The sequence below is a fragment of the Ochotona curzoniae genome, unplaced genomic scaffold (genome assembly GCF_017591425.1).
Source record: "Ochotona curzoniae isolate NIBS_2020 unplaced genomic scaffold, NIBS_Ocur_1.0 scaffold_2476, whole genome shotgun sequence".
In the NCBI taxonomy this organism is placed as follows: Eukaryota; Metazoa; Chordata; class Mammalia; order Lagomorpha; family Ochotonidae; genus Ochotona; species Ochotona curzoniae.
The window spans coordinates 6,621,040-6,637,391 of record NW_024467095.1 but is presented as its reverse complement, the minus strand read 5'-3'; the positions used below and the strand labels follow the sequence as shown (position 1 = coordinate 6,637,391).

General features: G+C 37.1%; 1 protein-coding gene across 1 annotated transcript in view; it reads left to right on the top strand.

Moving 5' to 3' along the window:
• The window catches only part of CFTR (CF transmembrane conductance regulator), a 144,135-nt gene that overhangs the window by 24,076 nt on the left and 103,707 nt on the right, over positions 1-16,352 (top strand). Inside the window, exons 3-6 of the mRNA XM_041002151.1 lie at positions 1,753-1,861; positions 12,999-13,214; positions 14,647-14,736; positions 15,602-15,765. Coding sequence (XP_040858085.1) covers positions 1,753-1,861; positions 12,999-13,214; positions 14,647-14,736; positions 15,602-15,765 — 579 coding nt within the window. The remainder of the gene's footprint in view (positions 1-1,752; positions 1,862-12,998; positions 13,215-14,646; positions 14,737-15,601; positions 15,766-16,352) is intronic.

Sequence of the window (16,352 nt, the reverse complement as noted above, 5' to 3'; positions counted from 1 at the left end):
AGATGGCTGCCACGTGTTTGAAGTATATTGGCTCCTCTGGTTCAATTTTGTAGCCCAGCGGTTATGACCATGAAGTTTCCCTGTAGAGTGCAAAGCACACATCTGTTCCCCAACCATAGCTAAGATAGGTACTTTATATGTCTTTACCTACTCCCTCTCCCTTGGGTCTGTCCTGGTGTTATTGAAGCCATACCATTTACTCTTGCGGGTAATTCCTTTTCTCAGAATACAAGTTGTCCAGATTCCACTTATTAAAAAGATCCCCCAACTTTGTCTTCCCCTTGGTTCACTATTTCACTTCTTTCTCTCTGCTTCTTAGGGCTAAAATTTCTCTTCTCTTCTAATCTCTTCACTTGCACCATTTTCTTAACACTACGCTTTATCAGGGTTGTCAGGGTTGTCTTAGGAAATATAATGATGTCTTTCTGCATTGCTTCACACTGACCACTTCTTCACCCTTTAAGTATTATTTGATTTAATGAGAAGTCTTCAGACAGTTCCAGGAAAATACATATTATATGGGGAAAAAAAGCTATTCAAAGATTTTAAGCATCTTTTGTACCAAAGTAAACTTTCTTTCAATTCCGTTTTCTCCAAACTTTGGAGGTACCCTCACTTGTAACATCTGTTTTCTGGGCTTTTTCATGTGACTCATACCTCTTTTGATGGAGAAGTCAGGTATGTTCTGTGCTTGGCTTCTCACTGTTGTGAGTCACTGAAGGTTAAGGATGGCAGCTTTATGAATGCGAGTGAAACAGCTGAGGAGTAGGGCAAGGAAGTAGATAGACAGGAAAGGGTGGCTAGCATTATAGACAGACCAAGTCCCAATTGTGTGTTCTTTTGGGAGTGGTCTAGAATCATGCTTAATTAGAGTAACCTGAGACTAATAGGAATAGCCATAGATGAGATGCAATGTAATTCTTTATTTCTTGTCTGTGGTCCAAGACATTTCCATTTCTGCACTGTTGGAAACATTTGACTAACATTTAGAGATACCTTTTCCCTTATGAAAAGTAAAAGGACTTTAATTGAAAGATATCAGCAGCAATACGTTAAATAAAAACTTGTCAAGATTCATACAGTATTTAAAACAAAAATTCAATCTCAGCAAATTTTCAGGTTCTTGAATTCTTCTTCTCATCACAAAAAAATGTGGTCCCATTTGTCTCTCACAGACTTTTACTCCAGTAAATGGCTTTAGTCATTGAAAAAGCCGTTTGATAGTATTTATTTCATGCCTCTACTTAAAAATACCACCAAGTACAACAGATTTTTCTAATATGAAGTCACAGAAAACTACATACAACATTCTCACTTGTTTTTGATCTGACAGCGAAGCCTTATAAAATCTGCTCCAGTTCTAAACAGATAAACATCAAGGGATTAGGAGAGTGGATCTACAATATCTATCCATTGGTTTTTTTTCCCCACTTTGTTCTAAGCACAGCAGTGTGTATTCTTGAGTCATACCATGTTTGTCTACCCTTTATATTGCTCTTAAGAAGCCCAGCATTTTTTTTTTCTAATTTGTATAATGAGGTCCTTTCTTTAAGCCAACTCCCAGCAGAGTGATACACAGCAGAGCATTCAGTTCCATTGTATTATCTGGTTGAGCAATAGATTTTGTCTCTTTAATCATTTGGGTTAATCTCTTTGGATATACTTATTGGAATCAAGTTTTACTAAGGGAAATAAGGCAACTCTAATATTTGCATGTTGTAATTTGTTGGTCTCACTTTTGTTCTTTTACAGAGAATGGGATAGAGAGCTGGCGTCAAAGAAAAAACCCAAACTCATTAATGCCCTTCGGAGATGCTTTTTCTGGAGATTCATGTTCTATGGAATCTTACTGTACTTAGGGGTAAGGATCGATCTCAATTATAAATTCATTATGGATAGCATGATTGTGTTCATTTTGTGATTACAGAAGGATTAGCACAATCTGGTCACCGGGTGTAAAGATATAAAGTTCTAATCCAACTCCAGACAGTAAACAACCGTCAAAAACTCCAGTAAAGTTCGGTTAAAATACCTTGGAACTAGGTTGTCCTGCAACACAGGTTGTGGTTTACAACTGGAAAGGCTGTTTACAGTATTTTTGGAGGGGCGTAATATACAACATAGACTGGCTTGTGTTGGTATTGCTCTTGAGGTCTTAGGGTATTACCAGTATCACAGTGTTTACCAAACAGGTGGCGTCTGTCTATCCACTATAGGAAAAATCCATTGAAACATCTAGCTTCAGAAAGATGAGAGCAGTCAGGTCCAGAATGTTTTCCAGTACTCTTGGTACTGGGAGAAAATTGGGTTTAAAGTAATAAATGAAATTTTTTTTGTTGTAAGTTTTCTTTTGGTGGGACATGCTTTGAAATTCAGATTTTAAAAAAAATTATCTACGTGAGAGACTGAGATACAGAGTTCCTTTCCTCTGTTTCACTCCTCAGAACGCCCACCACAGGACCGGAAATGCAATTTGAGACCCAGTTACTGTTCCCAAGGCTTGCGTTAGAGGGAAGCAGGAGTCAGGGATAGCAACCAGATAATTTGAATTAGCGATGTGGGTGCCTTAAGGTGTTTATCGAACCCCTTTATAAGCTGATTTATATATTCCATTAGTTTTGTGAACTTTAAGAAACACATAGTAAAGTAAAATAATATCCAGACTCTTTAGGTCTGCTGTCTGTGGCTGTTCTGGTGTAGCTGATTACAATTGCTATGTATGCTTATCTCTAGAAACCTTGGTTCTACTGTGGTCTTTGCATCTTCTCAGGAGGTACAGCCTACACTTCAGGGGGGCAAATCAGCATAAGATTTTCAGGAGGCAGCAGTGCAAGGAAGTCAATCAGAGTTTTCTTCATGCCAGAGGAAGAGTTATGTAAAATGTCAAACCAACAGGCAACATTAAGGGATAGAAGAATGGGGCAGGTGTGAAGAAGGTCTGAAGTCTCAAGATTGAAGAAAAGATTCCAGCACAAAGGAATTTGCTGTGTATTGGTGATCCTTGCAGGAGGCTCCTGTGTATTGTGTATTGGAGGCTCCTGCTGTCAAACCAGCAACCAGAGAGGCAAAGAAATCTGCTGATGACCGACTGAGGAAAGGCCCCCTTGGGGAGAAGCAGCTGGCTTGTGCTTGGTGAGAAGGTGTACTGAGAGAAATGTACACTGTAGTGACCTGTGTGTAGAGAGGCTGCAGGGTTTGAACCCTTGTCACAGAGAGAAGAGCTTGCTGAGTCACACAGGTTAGAGAAGTGAGAACAGTGAAGTCTAGGTGTCAAAGGTTTTAGATCAGCACAGTGGTTACATGCATGAACCCACCTGATCTCTCAGCTTGATGCTTCTTGTTTCTTGCAACAAGAAGAGAAAATGGAGCTGCTGGAAGATATCTTATAATTTTTTTTAAAAGAATTTATATCCATGCTGTACTATCTGTATAATTCTTTCTGGGCATTTCTTCTTTCCATTAAGCAAGTGAGGATAAATGAGCCAGAATTCTTCAAAATGCTCTAATGCTGTCCATTGAAATATGTTGGAATCATGGTGATTGTGGTGTAGAAAGCATGTGGCTATATTCAGCACTGAGAATAAAGCACTATAAAATTTGCTGCTAAGTGTGAAAGGTTAAGAAAAAGGAAATGTCATCATGAAGGAGCCTGTATCTTTGAAATACTGATGTAATTCTAAATCATGTTAGCTCTGGCTTCCCATCACTAACTGGACACTTATTTTTTTCTGCACCTGACTCCACAACCAGATACAATGTTGTCCTTAACACTGAAGAACTCCCAGTATAAAGGAGACACTGGTGGTTCAGAAACGGACTGTAGGAGTCAGTTATGGAGAGTCTGGGAAGGCTAAGTAGAGGGAGTTCTGTTGGCTGATTATGGAGAGAACGTGATCGTCCCAAAGCCTTTATTAAAAGAAATTCATGGGCGTTCATTCACTCAAAAAATGTTCTTTTTTCCTAGGCAGCTCTGGGCACATTTCCACCTTTAAATTGAGACACATGGCAATGTAATTGGGGTCAAACCATTTTTCTTGGTTAAATTCTAAGAAGTTTAAGGGAGTAATGGAGATAACTGTGGGCTTATGTTACCAGTGTTCTCACCTGTCAGTTCCCACGCTATCATCACAAAGCACGATCTGTGTTCCTTATGGTGGACAAAACCATCAGGCTAGCCTTTGAACATACGCCTCTTGATAAAGAAAGGAAGATGTTTGGGGGGACTGTGCTCCTAGGTCATTCCTGCCTTAGTCTGTGACCTGTGCCTGTCTTCAGTGAGATTGCCTCCTCTGTGGGCTGCTGTCTGCAGTATATCCTTCAGGAGTCCTCTCGCATCTTTTCTGCCCCAACCCCACATACCCTGTATATCAAGCTGCTTCTCCCAGCCCAGCCATGACTTACCCACTGCACTTCCTGTACTTTCCTATACGCTCAGTGTTCCTACTCTTCTGGATCCCACGTGGGTAACACACATGCCACCTACAGTGTTTTACATCTTGCCCCAGTTCTTGCAGCAGAGAACACTTAAAAGTTTATGGAGCTTGGAGTTCTTCATTGGAATGAGAAGAATTTTTACCTTAGTCTTCAGAGTAGCCAGTGGTCTGCACCCCAGATAATGTGATTTAATAGGTCTGGGATAGGGTCTAGAACAGCATTCATCTTGAGATATTCCCCAGGTGATTCTAATTGTACAGTCAGGCCTGAGGGCCACTGGGAGACAAGCACTGCATCGTACACTGAGTGACCTGACTCTTGCAGGAAGTCAGATGAGTGCGTTGGGTTGGCGTACAGAAGCAGAACTTTGTAGTTTGATTTCCTTTCTTAATGATAATATTTATAGTGAAAGTAAGGCAGCATATTCAGTATCAGAGAGGCAGTGTTTCTCAAGCTTTTCTATGTCTACTAAAATCAGCAAGAAATCAAGGTGAAATTTTGACTCCAGAGCCTTTGGTGGTTCCAGTAGCACTCGGAAAGTCATGCTTTGAGAAGCAGAGCCTGAAGGGGAGATGGAAGAAGAAGTCGAGGCAGAAGGAATAATGGAGAGAAGAGCCATCGAACTAAACTGAACTGGGGAGCCCTGGAACAAAAGCAAAGGAAAGCTCACCGAGACGAAAATATACCCACAGCTTTATGGGAGAATCTCTGTGCTAAGGATTAATTTTGTAAAACAAAAATTGAGGGATTTAAAACTTACTGTTTATTTGAAAGATAGAGGTACACAGAGAAGGAAACAAAGATATCTTCCATCTGCTGCTTCACACCCCAGATGATTCCATCGGTCAGGGCTGTGTGGCATGAACCCAGGAGCCTGAAGTTTCTTCTTCTGGGTCTCCCAAGTGGGGCCTAACCACTTGGGCCATCTTCTTCTGCTTTTCTAGAGTCATTAATAGGGAGCTGGATTGGAAGTAGAACGGCTATGACTTGATTCAGAACCCATATGGGTTGTTGGCATTGCAGACAAAGTTTAACCCACTGTGTCACAGCTCTGGCTTACTGTCAGCTTTCTATGTGTTGCCTCTGGCAATACTTCCCAAGACTCCAGGGGGGAGAATCAGATGACAGAGACCATGGGGAGGACCAAACTGCAGCTAAATGGAACTCTGGTTTGACTTCAGTCGGGGAAATGTCCTATAATTTTCTGTGGAAACTTTGCTAAATGGGTTGGTTAGGCTTTTAAACGCCCTGTTGGAACAGGATGAGACCTCAAAAGCATTTTACAGGATACTGACTTTTGAAGCTAACACCATTCTCCGTAAAATATTGCATCCAAGACAAAATGCATGTCCTGTTCCCCTATGTGACAATTTGCAACAAAATCTATTTGTAACTTAGGAATTACCTGTACTTATGATTTTACAACTTAGATATGAAGGGATGAAATATGCATTCTCTTATAGGAACATGATGTACCTTTCATTATTGTAGCTATCTAGTATTTTACAGTTATGAATACGAAGTGGTGGCAGCAACTGAAATGCACATGATGCACTTAAATGGGTGCTATCTTCAAAGCTGCAGCGTTTTTGTTTCCTTCTGAACTCTGCTGGGAAATGTGTATGACTCAATGTCTCAAATACATTGTGCAATTTGGGAAAATCTAAGAACTTGCTAGAACCTCAGTGCCTTTAACCGTGCAAGAAGACGGGCCATACCATCATGTACTGTGTCTACAGTCCTTTCCCGTTTCAAAATTTTGTGTCTAGGACTTGGGAACCTAGAGCAATGACATTTATCTTAAAGGACATTGGTCTAACTTACCATTGGATGTGTTGTGTTGATACTTGAAGTGGTTCTCTTGGTTGGCTTGTTAATCAACTGAGAGAATGAAATTATAACATTTTCATTTTGAATTAAGGTTATGAATATAAGAATGGCTTTGGAGTCAAATTAGTCAATTTAACTCCCAGTTCTGCCATTTATGAGCTGGATAATTTGGGGCAAATTATTTAAATTCTCTTTGTCTCAGTTTCTTTACTGTGAAGTAGAGCCAGTAAAAACGTGTGATGGAGTTGTTGAAAGCAAAATAGCCTAAATTTGAGGATTAAATGAATTAAGCATATAGAATAATGCTGTTCGATGCTAGCTCTCCATAAGTATTAGCTAGCCATTACTATTTATTTATTTATTTATAGGGCAATCAAAGCAGTTTTATAACTCTAATAAGCCATATATTAACAATTGAAGAGTAGAAAAGTCCTAGGCAGGTGAGCAAAGAAATCCCCAATAACTTAGCAAGAGAGGAACTGAACTCTACATCCTGTCTAATAATGAGGTCTAGGAAAAGCCAAATTGGGAGCTTGACCAGTAAGGTACAGGCTGAGCAATTATAGGCCAGCTGACTTTTCCATGTCTGTTCAAAATGTTCTATATTAGTCTCCCTCTGTCTGTCTGAGCTAATTTGGGGGCTCAGAAAGTCAGTGCAAGAGAGGATGGGGAGCAAAAGCTAGAACTAAGTAAGGACCAGAGAAGGCTCCTCTCATGAGTCCATGTTTCTTTTACATGCTATAAGCAAGTCTACAAGAACAATTTGTTCTTATAGCAAACAGAATATTATCCCAATGTTGAAAAATGATAGAATTCTAAATATTACTACAGAACTCAAAAATACTATTTTACAAAATACGTTTTCCGTTGTATTTTCTGGATCAAACTTATTATTGCTGTTCTCACAGCAAATTCTGTCACTTTTTCTTATGAAGCATGGAGAAAAAAGCTGATCTTTCTAGTGAAAGTGTTACTACCAATAATGAAATCAGAAAATGAATACTAAAAAGAAAATACTGAAAGCAAAATAGCCTAATTTTGTTTTCAAATGCAAAACCTGGTTCAAAAACATATTTTTGAGGTTCCTTTTGGCATAATGCATATGTATTATTGCAAAAGCTAAAAAATGATTGGTAAAATGAGGTAAATGTTAAAAAAAATGAACCCCTTAAACAATCCTTCAGTTGGTTGGGCATGAATAGACCTTTATTTTCTAGGCAGAAATGGAGAAAGTCAAATCTTACCATCAGAATCCAGTGAATCAAGAAAAGCCAAATCTGAACAGTCACAGTTAGCCTGTCAAAAGCAGAATCAGAAGCCTCTCCTAGGCATTCACATGTCAGCTCTCTTCCACTACTGCCAAATCTGGTGTTTTTCTTTGATTTTTGCTTTGGCATTATGATTTTATAAAGGCATATTCCACCTAATTATTATTTAAGAAAATATCTTTTTTTTCAATATTCACATTAAAAAATCTAATCCTTTTGCAATGTATTTTAATGTGTATATGAGATAGCTAATTTTTATAAGATGGATATACTGTTTTTCTAATTTATTACATGATCAGGTTTTTCATTGAATTAAAAAGTTTGTATTATCTATTAAATTGGACCTGGTTTTGAACTTTACAGATAAATTTGTCTAGTTTTTCGTGAACTAGACAATATTATGAACACAATACTATGGCTTGATGACTTACACATTATTCCTACTGTCACACGTGATTCTTATGCTTTAAATGTTTTTGAGTTAGCCTCTCATTTTTTCCAAGTAAAATTTAGGATCATCTTATCCACTGATTCAATAAATGTTACTCCGTGCCAGGAATTGTGTGTAAAGTTGGCATTATTGCTGAAATTAAGATAGATGATCTCTTGTCTTATGATGTTAAATGTTTACTCCCAAAATATCTGCTTGATATTTTGATGATAACGACATTAATTTTGTAAAATACCATGGGTGAGAACGTGATCCTGGTAGCATTTTTTATTTTTGAAGAGTTTTAAGCTTCTCTATTTAAAACTTCTAAGATGTCTCACAATAATGTTATATAAAATATGTTTTAAGAAAAACATATGTGTGTTCTGCAGCAATTCCATCTATTTATCTGTCTTTTTGATATTATAATACACCTCTAAGTATATTATCATTATTAATATGAGTGGAATAGTTTTTTAATTAATTCAATTAAATGTGTTATAGAAACAGTCACATTGCTGATAATGAAACTTCTGGTTGTTTCTTTAAATCTTCATATGTCAATCATTTGCTTGTTGGGTTACTTTAGTTATAAGAGCCAGAAAAATATCATATTTCCATAACAGCTGGTATTCTTATTGTTGTTCTCCTGATACTAAAGGTGATGTTTCTGGAGTTTGATTAATGATCCAGATGATTGAAATTTTGAAGGAGAAATTATTTCTCAGGGTGACAAAATGTCTTTATGTCCAAGAGCATTTTTCAGACACAAAAATTAAAGATTTATTAGATTTCTTATTGAAATATGTATAGATTTTTCTGCAATCTATTGGTATTCTGTTAATGGATTTCTCAGTACTAAATGGTCCTAGATTTACTAGGATAAACACATAAGATATGTTTGAAAGAAGTAGAGGATGAAGATGGTTTTACTAAATGGTCACAAACAATAGAAACTGTCACCTTCTAAGTTTTCAACCATTCTGCTTATATTAGAAATGAATATACTTTACACTTGAAACTATTGTTTTTTTTTCCAAACTATTTTTTTAAGGATAAGCTCTGTCCGGGTTTATTCTTTTTAACATAGTTGCCAATCTGAGTTTTATTTGCTGGTTTTACCTAAATTTTCTTTCATGGACTGATCATCCAGCAAAAACAGATTTTTTTTTCATTTCTAGAAATAGCTGACCCTGTTTCAGATATGCTGGCAGGAAAGACAATGTTAAATGATTTGTGTTCATTTACAATCTTTAAAGTCCTGTGCGTGACCACATATAAGTTGGAGGTATTTTCAGCCTTCTAATTCCACCCCTCTCCAACACTGATTGTGTGCACAAAGAATACAGCAAGTGGAGCTACTGGCCAACCTGGTTCGTTGTGCCTGGATGGTCTTTGGACTCAATTTATTCAGATTTGCATACTTCAGATAGTCATATCAGGATACAGGGCAGGGCAATTACCCTAGGAACACTTAATCTTTTCCATGCGATTCTTAAGACCCAGATCATAAAATCAGAGATGCTAGCCCTGGAGGGAGCCTCAGAATTGGCTTTTCCCGCATCTTGGTTTTTAAGTGAGGAAAATTGTCAAGAGATGGCAAGTGACTAAGATGACATGTAGAGTGTATTTAACATGCTCTAGGTTTCATGGCTCTGGGTTTTCAGCATTCCTTTTGCTGTCACACTAACTTAAATCTATGTGTTCTTATATCAATATCAAGGTGAGTCATTAAGCAAATTACATCTCTATGTGTGTCTCATTCAAAAGCCATAAACATTTCACGAAATTTTAAAATAATTTTACATGGTTTCTCATTATTTGCAAACAGTGGGCTCATACACATTCATGTGGTGGAAAATCAGCAAATTGCTTGGTGTCTCTGCTGCATGACAGCAAGGTTCACGGAGCTGTCATGCAGAGGATGCTGCACCTTGTCTCGGTCATCCATTCCTGGTCGTCAGCGTAATCACCTGTCCTCTTCATAGACTGAGCGGAGTATCAGTTACCATTGCTGTGTTTTCCAAATAAAAAAAAAATCAGGTGGTATCCGTAAATGGTTCCATTATAAATATTAGAGAACATGTTGTTCAAACAGATTAAGAAAACTGTAGAAGGGTTGGGAATGTGGAGAACTGACTTTTGGTCTTGAATGGTAACAGCTCTATTTGGTGATGAAGTTTCTGTCAGTTTGCTATTTAAACATGGTCCTACTGTTGGAATTTTCTCTGCTGAAAATCAACTACATTTTGGTCTGTGAACTCATGCTTTCCCACAATGATAACTACCAATGTCTTTGTGAAATAGCCACCATCATTCAAACGATGAGCATGTCCTCTTCTCGTAAGGCAAGGTGACAGTTCCCTCTGTGACAACATGTTGCTAATTGAGCAGACCTTTCAGAAATAATGTGCATTTTAACCACTTTGTTATGAATTGCAACCAAATAATAAGTCAGTAAATAAATACAATATAATAGAGGAGAGACTGTGGAACAGTGTAATGGAGATCCAATGGTAGGCTTTAGGTCAGATTAATCAGCAGCCAGAAAAAAAGTTATGCAAAGCTGAACATATAACTAAAATGTACAGCAATAGCTCACTGGCCAATCTAATTTTTTCTGTTTTCCTTTTTTTCTCAGTATGTTATTTTAAGCATTTCATTAATAGAAATTTTTCTTTGGAAATATGTGTATACCTTTTACTGTAATATGATGTTGTCAATGATTCTACATTCTTTAATTTCTGTCAGTGGTTCTCTGACTCTCATTATGTATACACACATACAAATAAATAAGACACTTTAAGAAGTTTGTGGAAAAATTTTGGTATCAAATTTTTTGAAATCCATGCTCAGAATGGGGCTTCAAACAGTTCATAAAAAGGACATATTATGAAAAAAGTATGGGTGGGTGTATTTAAAAATAGGTTTGCACTGCAATAAACTTATCTATTAATTCAATTTCCATGAACCTTTTTAAGTACCCTCATGTTCGTGTGTTTTATGTGTGTGTGTATTAGGAAAGGAAAGTGCTCAGGGTAATTAGGAATTAAGCGGTTGCTTTCAGTCATTGTCTTTCAATAAAGAAAACATGGTGCTTTTTCTGGAATTTTGTCTGCAAGCATCAGTGTTCCTTGCTGTCTGCTTCATGACTGCATTGAAGACTTCTGACACAAATAGTACACCCAGTGCTCTGTGACTCAAAGGAGCATTTTAACCAGTGACAACCCCACTACTAACAGAAAAAGGAATCCAAGTAAATGTGATATTGACCTTTGTTTATGAAAAGCAACAGAAAATAGGTTCTATAATAGAGTATTAATCTAAAAACAATTTTCAGGATAAAATATTGCCTCTGTAAGTATATTATGGAAATGAAAGCAGAGATATTTAAACATTTACTTTTTACGAATGTTTATTTGTTTTTATTTGAAAGGCAGATTTACAGGGAGGTGCGGGCGGGTGGGGGAGGGGACAGAGAGGGAGAGAGAGAAGTATTTTTCATTTATTAGTTCACTGCCTAAATGGCTGTAGCCAGAGCCAGGAGTTTCTTTTGGGGCTCCCATGTGGGTGCAGGGTCCCAAAGAATCAGGCTCTGTTTTGCTGCCTTCCCTTACCGGAAGCAGGGAGCAAAATCAGAGGTGGAGCAACCGGGACATGAACTAATAAGGCCCATGTAAGATATCAGCACTGGCAGAAGGAGGAGCCACCAGGCTTGGCCCCTATACAAATACATTTAAATTCAAGATTTTATTTCAAATGAACATTTTGTTAAGATAGGTAGCTGAAATGAAATTGAAATGTAGTTGAAATTATCTATTCCAGAGAAAGTTTTGCATGCATATGTGGAACCTTATAGAAATGGCGTGACCAGATGTTACACTGCTTATAATATAGCTTCAGAATGGAAACAACCCAGTTGCTGTATGGTAGGGTGATGGACTTAATTGGTTCACAGAAAGGCACATTAAACAGCACTTAGAAGAAAGAAGGCAGTTACATAATTACAATTGGAGATAGATGTTGAAAACACACTGTTAAATTTTTTTACAAAGTAGAAAAGGAATGGTGTGATGTCTTATGCATATACTTTAAAATCTCAGAAACAATTTTCTGTATGCATTTATGTGTGTGTGTGTACATATGTCTCCTATATATGCATACCTATATAATAAAAGTACAAATCATGCATAAATAATATACTAAATAATACTGCATTGCTTGTTTGCTTTTTACAAATGCAGTGTTTTTTAGGGGCTGGAACAAACTAAATTCATGTTCAAATCCCTGAGTTAAAATCTATTCCTATAGATTTGTGCTGGTATGATGATTAATTTGTTGGGCATTTGGTTTAGCAGTGGATTGAAACCTGATGAGACAGGTCCTTTTTAGGCTCAGGTCTTTGGGGAGTCAAGGAGTGATGGGCAAAGAGCCCCAGGCTGAGTCACGCCTTTCCTGATGCCCACCACTTCCAGTGAAGTGGCATACTTACATGCTGTTGGACCAACGTGCTCCCCACTCTTGCCGACAATGCCTCTCTGGGTAGATGGTTGCCTTCAGAAGCTAGGTTCATTGCGAAACTAATGTCATAGAGCTCAGAACATTTCCTAAATTCTGTTTTGAGTTGATGTGAAGTCACTTGGTCTTTGAGCTTAGTTTCTTCATCTACAAAGTGAGAATAATACTGCCTGTTCTGCACACATCATTCATTATAACATTGAGTAGGTAATATTTTAGAAGCTATTATGTGCTCTGCAGATGTTCCAATTAGAACTCTGTTTCAGAAACACCACCTTTGATTGATGGTCACTGTTACTTCTTGGTTAAACATGCCTGAGAAATAAGCTTGACTCTCATTGATTTTTGCTGCAACTCCAGATCAAGTCTCATTTCACAGAACTCAGAGGTTAATGGTGTCAGGATTTGAATACACTGTGTGACCTTCCATGTAAACACATTTCAATTACCACTATAGAGATAAAACTGTGAGTATTTTATGAGAAGCAGTATTTAATTTCTCTTTCTGATTTCTGCAGGAGGTCACCAAAGCTGTCCAGCCTCTGCTTCTGGGACGAATCATAGCTTCCTATGATCCAGATAACCAGGTGGAGCGTTCCATTGCCATTTACCTGGGCATAGGCCTGTGCCTGCTGTTTATTGTAAGAACCCTTCTCCTACACCCAGCCATTTTTGGCCTTCATCATATTGGAATGCAGATGAGAATTGCCATGTTCAGTCTGATTTATAAGAAGGTAATACCCCCTGACCCAGTCCCCAAGGTCTGTGTACTCTCCTTCAAATATCTTTTAAATGCATAACTTAGGGCCATAAGCTGGGGCAAATAGTGGATACATTCTGACAAGCAAAGGGCCAAAAACTGATATGTATTTTAATTAAATATGGTTAGTGTTTTAAATTAATTAACATTTAAAATTTTTTTTTGCTAATTCAATTTATTTTGGCTGATCACTATTGAACATATTTTATAAGTTGCTTATGTTACAAGTTTCTTTTTTTCTTCATTAGATTGATAACTTTTTTGAAATCCATTGTTCTTTATTAAAATAACTCCCACAGTTTGCTTAAGAGTCATGGACAAAGTATCAACTGTTGGTTAATATCAGTCTACTCCAAAATAAGAAAATGAGGGTGCCCCCAATTGTTTGTTTGATCTTTCATTTTTGACTCAAGGCTTTGAGGAGTTGATGAGTTGATTTTGAAAGATTTTTTTTGGTGCAAGTATTTTTTAAATGGTTCTTCATTCTTCAAACGGTTCATGGAACATGCATTTTATGAAAAGCTGTGCATGGATTTCAAAATTGTTTTGCAGCAAAAAAATACTTATTCACAAAATTTAAAGTATTTGTTTATTTTCTTTAAGTAATTTATCATTGCTGTTCAATTATTTGCCTTGAGGCATAAATTAATTTTTAAGGAATCTTATTAATTTCATATCAAGTATAGCTATTTATATACAGCATACTCAATAAACATGTGATGGATTTAATTGAAACAAATATTAGATGCGTACTTTCTAATCAAATGTATCTAATGGAAGATCAATTCTTATTAAGTTTAACAGAGAAAATAATACTGTACTCTTAACAGCATAATTAGTAATTGTAATTAATTTAAAGTTAACTAGATAAAAGTTGCTGTACCTACTTAACTATTTCTATGTGCTGTTGCTTTTTTTGTAAAACTTAAAGCTTTTGTTTCATTAATATAATGTTTAAGTTATTCATAATATATTCATATTGACTAACAGTAGTTTGAACCAATGAGTTCTGTAGGATTGCATGAAACATTTGAGGTGAAGCTTTTATTCTCAAATTTCATTGCTTTGATTTCATCCTTCAAAACACAGCACAAGAAAACTCCCCACATTATATACATGGATATTTAGTGATAGCATCATTCCAACAATGAAGGAGAAACAATAGTTTCCTTCATATGCTGGAAAATAGAGTGATGAGAGGCAGGTGAGCATAATGACTGCTGTTAACAGAAGTGTTTGTAACTTTGAGAGATACTAGGCTGGATGAACTGAAAATGGTTTTCACTGCCTCGTCCTAAAAACGCACACATGGTCACCAAATCCTCCATCTGTATTATTATGTTTCTCTTATGAATGTATTTGTTCTTTGCTTGTTGACATCACCTAACTTTCCATTTTTCTTTTAGACTTTAAAGCTCTCAAGCCGTGTTCTAGATAAAATAAGTATTGGACAACTTATTAGTCTCCTTTCCAACAACTTGAATAAATTTGATGAGGTTTGTACCCATTGATTTGTTTTACACACTATTATTATAAATCATTTATCCCAAAGGTGGAGTTATCCTGAGTCAGATGATAGTAATAAATGGGTAAGTGGGCCCCTCTTGTGCTTCCTTATTTCTGGAAACTGAGAAGACAAACTTGAGTAGCAAGTAGAGCCTGACGTAGCCTTCCAAGCAGAAGCACCTTAGCTTGCTGTTAATAAATGTTCAAAATTCAGCCTTTATCAGACATTATTTCCCCTCAATACTTTTTAACTTGATTATTTATTCTGGGTGAATATGATACTCTGAGCATTCCTGTATTCTGCTATCTTATGTGATGAGTAAGTTCAGGATCCTTGGGACATATAACGTATTTTAATTTTTGCATTTCTGGTAGTTAATATAGTGTTGGACTCATGAAAATTAGTACTTCAATAACTGCAGAATTGGGCGTGGATTAATATGTGCATCTCCATTAAATAATAAAATCTGCATTTGTCTGGATTGAGCCTGTGGGTTGAGTCCTTAGTTCTTCTGTGTGCTAAATGATGGCTCTGTCTTTATACACAGAGAAGCACACTATTTAAAGTAAGGATTGAACATGACACTCGAGCTATTTACTCTCAGGTCTACTGAATAAAACAGACTTTAAAATTCAGTAAGTTGAACTTTGTTCTTGGGGAAACCTAGTCTATGTGTAGAATGTTTAACACCTTGCTCTGAATTCCACGTAGTGCATACTTAGATTTCAGTGTGCTCAAAACCATGAAGTATTTTTTGCAGAAGCCCCCAGGGCACATGTACTTTTATAGAGAATTGTTTGATTTGTGTAGAGGATTAAAATGCCCCTTCTTCTCACTGTGCTTTTCTTTTCCAGGGGCTCGCCTTGGCACATTTTGTGTGGATTGCGCCTCTGCAAGTGACGCTGCTGATGGGCTTGCTCTGGGAGCTGCTGCAGGCCTCTGCCTTCTGCGGCCTTGCATTCCTCATCATCCTCGCCCTTGTTCAAGCTGGCTTGGGGAAAATGATGATGAAGTACAGGTAAAATCTGTTTCCAAAGCTTGGAGGGATTTTAAACCAGATTTTCCAAGAGCCTATCCTTGTGCCACCAAGACTGCTCTGTGCCCTGAACTGTGGTCCTGGGCATCAGCTATCTTAATGGTACAAGCTTTTACTTCCTAGATCAGTGAGACTGGTGGGTTTTTGTTTGTTTTGTCTGTATATAGAAAAATTTTTATAAAAACCTTATTTTGGTGCCTTTTAAATATAGATTTTGGTAAAAATGGATAGAGCCATGTGCATTCTATACTGCTGTGTAACTGAGGTTTTGCTACTTTTGTACTTGTTGAGTATTATATTTAGTGATGAATTAAGACTATGATTATAGAATGGATTAAAATGATGTCTTTGCAAAAACTGATGTAGAGAGGGGAGGGAGGCAGAGGGATAGGATGGAGAGAAGTGAGAATGTCTTCTTGGAACTGTACCTGTGGAATAAATGAAGTCTATTCTATTAATATTGAAGCACTTTTAAATGATGCATACATTCTGGGGAGTCTATTGTCTTGCCATAGTCTGCTTTGTGTTACCATGCATCAGTGATACCATATTGCTTATGGTAGAATCAT